Genomic DNA, 4,631 nt, shown 5'->3' with positions numbered 1-4,631 from the left:
TTTTAGAGATCTAATTATTTATATATTCTTTTTAAATTTTCCTTTTGTATATCTTTTATTTAAAGTGATTAGTAAGAAATAGAAAAAAAAAATTTATCTTTTATACCATAAAAATATAAAAGAAGTGTAAAGAAAAAAAATAGTAAAAATATCATTTTTTTTTCTAAATTGTTGAAAGAAACAAAAATCACATATCCAATCTAAAAGTGATTTTGAATGGTACAAGTTAAACAATATTTATTTTACTATAATTCATTTTGATACAAAAATTATCAAACATAAATCACTTTAACACAAACTTACTTTTGATCAAAATCAAGTTTGCAAAATCAATTTTATACAAATTTTCGTTTGCAAACTGTAATCTAAACACACACTATGTTATTACCTATTGTTGTCATCTTCTTGTTGAGAGGTTGGATTAAGATTTTTGTGGTATGGAAATGGAACTTGGCCAGATTCAATGAACTTAATATCTCGAAGAAGAAGCTCATAGTGGGTCTTGACGTCGTCGGGGGTCTTGCCGCCGCCAACAGCGTTGGCGACGTTATTCCAACGGTCAGGAGTGTCCTTGTCATAGACAGCCAGTGCCCTCTCAAAGGCCTTGTTGTCCTTGGCACTCCATGAACCTGAGGCCGACATTGATGCCATTCTTCTTCTAGAGGAAAAGAAGAAGAGAAGTATATATGTTATGGTTCTTGTTGAGAAAAGGGTGGGAAATGCTTGATGCTATTTATAGGGACTAGTAGTGTGGGGTAGTGCCAGTTGGCATAAAAAGCTTTGCACCAAAAATGAAAGCGCTGTTTATTTGCATGATTTGTGTCCTTAGGAGCCACGGAAAGGAACAATATAATCACCATCCATTATTCTATCTTATGTTAATTATGTTTCTATGTATGAGAATCGGTATCTATCTTCATCTATTCTTCCCACACTAGAAACTAAGTTCTTCAGTTCAATACATGACTTGCATTCTTGCCAACCTCTACTTCTTTTGTATTCTCACTATCTACCATTTAACATGCTAATTTACATATAGAGTACGTTAAGTGTACACTAAAATCAACTACTAAAATTAGTCACTAATATAAAATATATATTAAAATATAAATATAAACTAATTCAAAGAAGTTTGTATCAAAGTGCCAATTAAAAATTATTCAGGAGTAGCTTCTAAAAAAAATTCATAGGGCCAAAAGTTCATGTGGATCAAAGTTGTTCAAGGTTCGGCTGACGACGGACATTTAGGTAGGAAAGTTTCAATTAAAATAAAAGAAAAATATGTTATATAATACATTTTTTTTGTCTAATTAATAATATATAATAGATAAATAATATGTTTTTCGCTACCAGTAGTCGAATAGTATGATTGTACATAATTTTTTTAGATCATTCGTTACAGTTGGATTATCATAAAAATTATTAATCCATCTCCTTCAATATTGTCATGAAAAACAGATTCATAATCATGAGCTATATAATAACATCAAAATACAATATATATTCATGACTATCACTCACAACACTCCTTTTATATGTTTTAATTCCTAATACATGTTACTAACATGCCACTAAAATATAAAGCATTTGATTTTAATGAGTAAATAAACAACATACATGACTAATCATATATATATATATAAGAACCTTCTGTATATCTATCCGGTGCTATGACGTCATGGTGTGCCTATCAATTATTCTGTGCACAGATGCTCAAGAAAGGGAGGTATATATACCAACTGAGAGTGATGATAATAATAACATATCAAAATCAGCTCAAAATAAATAATAAATTGTTAGAGAATTTTAATGTATAAAATTCTCTAATAAATAATAAATAATTTAAATTCACTAAAAATTAGTTCAATATTTTTTTTGATATTTGCAAAATATATACTTAAAATAATATTATATTAATGTTAGTATACAGTTTTACAATCATCGACCGTATTTACTATACGTGATTCCTTCTTAAAAGTTATTTTACGTACGTGTGCAGTTAAAAAATAAATTATTGGACTTTATTTTATTTTTTTAAATTATTATAATTATGCATTATTCATTAAATGCTACTTGTAATATAATTGTAATATTGTAATATAATTATAATAAAGATATTTTTCTAAAATAAATTTAGAAGAGAGAATAGTACTTTCATTTTGGAGGAAAAATGAATTCATGAGAAATTGACACTTCACTTTTATTAGTTGATAATGTATTAAATATTGATTTTATATAATTATAATAAAGATATTTTCTTAAATTAGTATAATCATGCATTATTCGTTAAATGTTAATTGTAATATAATTATAATAAAGATATTTTTCTAAAATAAATTTAGAAGAGAAAATAGTGATTTCATTTTAGAGGAAAAATGAATTCATGAGAAATTGACATCTCACTTTTATTAGTTGGAGGAAAAATCCAATTTTAGTATATTTCTCGTTATTATATATTTTTCTCTAATCATATATCCACTATTTTCTTTCCTTCGTTTTAGCATTTTGAATCTGGGTTAACTTGTTATAGTTCTCACTCATCAGTCATTCTATTAGATGTAGTTGATAACTATTGAAATTCTTTGATTAACATAGGAGAAAAATATATTAATATATGATAGAATTAATATGAGTATATTTTGTTATTAAATACACAAAATTAATGTAAAATAAAATTACACATAAAAAAGCAAAGAAAATAAAATTAAAATAACAAAAACGATAAAAAGATTATTTTTACAATATTATTTTGTCATTTTTATGTATAGAAGATTAAAAAATAATAAACTTTTGACTAAATTAATTTTATATTTGTTATATTCAAATTAAATAAGTAATAAGTTATATTATTTTAATTTATTCCTTAAATTTATATATCATAAAAATCAAATCAATATACAAAATTTTAAATTGTGTGATACTTAAATATCTAATCAAATTAATTAGTTGATATAATTAATGCATCATAATGAATTATATTTAATGAGTTAAACAAAATAAATTAAGAAACACTCTCAGAAACATGCTACGTTGACTCTACCATTAAATGTAAAAAATCGATTTTTATATAATAGAATCGATAATATAATAGACGGCGAGAAAGAGAAAGATAAACATTTTAAATCTTAGGTTGTTTTATTTGGATGTTGTAATGTGGGTATCACATTATTTTACTTATTCTACCCTATGGACCTTTTTGCAACTTTATTTCAGTATTAATAGAATTTCACTACCTTTTAGTAATAAATTATAAAATGAATAAGAAGAAAATAAAAAAATAGAAGAAATAAAAGACTACAATAAAATAAATTAAGTGTGAGAGTTTTATTTTATTTTTTACAAATTTTATATCACATCCGTTTCAATAATAATAAATAAAAATACATCAACTTGATATCTAAGAGAAAATGATGAGATAAAATCATAACACAGTTCTAAAACAAAAGCTTAAATTAAACCATAATATCATTATACAACACAAATTGAAAGTAATTTCACATTATAATATACCACAAAAACAGGTAAATGACTTAAGCTTAATTACGGAATTTTTTTTATTTATGCATACATGATAACACCATAGTCTATAAATGCTTCATGGATAACATATCATATATTGCTCTGAATGATGAGCACAGGAGTTGAAGAGTGTGTGGACCGTTTGTGTCCACGATAGTTGACTTCTTGCGACGACGCCTCATAGGAAGAAAAAGAATTGTTGTAAAAGCTACCTAATGAAAGAGTAATTGGTAAATGAATGATATTTTTTTTTCTAGCATATATGGTCTTTTATAGTGGTAAAATAAAAATAGTAGGAATAAAATTTTATATTTTTATATTCGAAATAGAATTTGATATTTATCGTAATAAAATTAAATAACTAATCATTAATTATAATATAATTATAATAAAGATTTTTTTATAAAATAATTTGGAATAGAGAATAGGAAAGTTCATTTTAGAGGGAAAACAGAGTCACGAGAAATCGACACCTCACCTTTATTAGTTGGGGAAAAACCCAGTTTTAGTATATTAAGTAGATTCTAATTGAGTAGTTGAAAACTACATAAAAATATGGTTTTGTCAACACCAAATTTTTTATATTTCAAATTTGACTTAAAGTCAGAGATTTAAAAAGGAAGAATATATTTATATGTACTAAAAGAAATGAAATTGGTATGTTTTTGTACCATTATCTGAAATATTTGGCTAAAAAGGAATAGGTGAATTTTTTAGAATACAGAAAAAGGGATTGACGATATCATCTACTAGTCCTCCATGAACTATAAGGAATAGATATGTGTAGATTGTTGATGGCAATGTCGAAGATGACAGTGGGCATCATTTAGTCTTTTTATAATGTACTCTTTTATAATTGTGGCTTTTGGTTTGTTTTCTACGCTCCACTTGTTGTGTTGAGCTCTTCCTTTCAAAAAAAAATAAATAAATAAAATTAATTTATCACAAAAATGCAAAAATTCTTGCTCATTTAATATTATATTCGGCTACCGATGCAGTGGTTTTTGTTTATTTGACACTGCACGTGCGAGTCATACATCGTGTTATTTTTGAGAAATGATCTAGTTTTAGTATAATAATATTTTTTATTCATATCATAAAAATTTGACTAA

The 4,631-nt window shown here is 25.3% G+C and overlaps 1 protein-coding gene across 1 annotated transcript in view; it reads right to left on the bottom strand.

The window, feature by feature from the left end:
* LOC107622056 (transcription factor RADIALIS-like) overlaps positions 1-808 on the bottom strand; it is a 1,275-nt gene extending 467 nt beyond the window's left edge. Inside the window, exon 1 of the mRNA XM_016323986.2 lies at positions 389-808. Coding sequence (XP_016179472.1) covers positions 389-651 — 263 coding nt within the window. The 5' untranslated portion in view covers positions 652-808. The remainder of the gene's footprint in view (positions 1-388) is intronic.

This window comes from Arachis ipaensis, chromosome B10, assembly GCF_000816755.2.
Source record: "Arachis ipaensis cultivar K30076 chromosome B10, Araip1.1, whole genome shotgun sequence".
In the NCBI taxonomy this organism is placed as follows: Eukaryota; Viridiplantae; Streptophyta; class Magnoliopsida; order Fabales; family Fabaceae; genus Arachis; species Arachis ipaensis.
The sequence above is the reverse complement of the archived record's forward strand: the minus strand, read 5'-3'. Positions and strand labels throughout refer to the sequence as shown.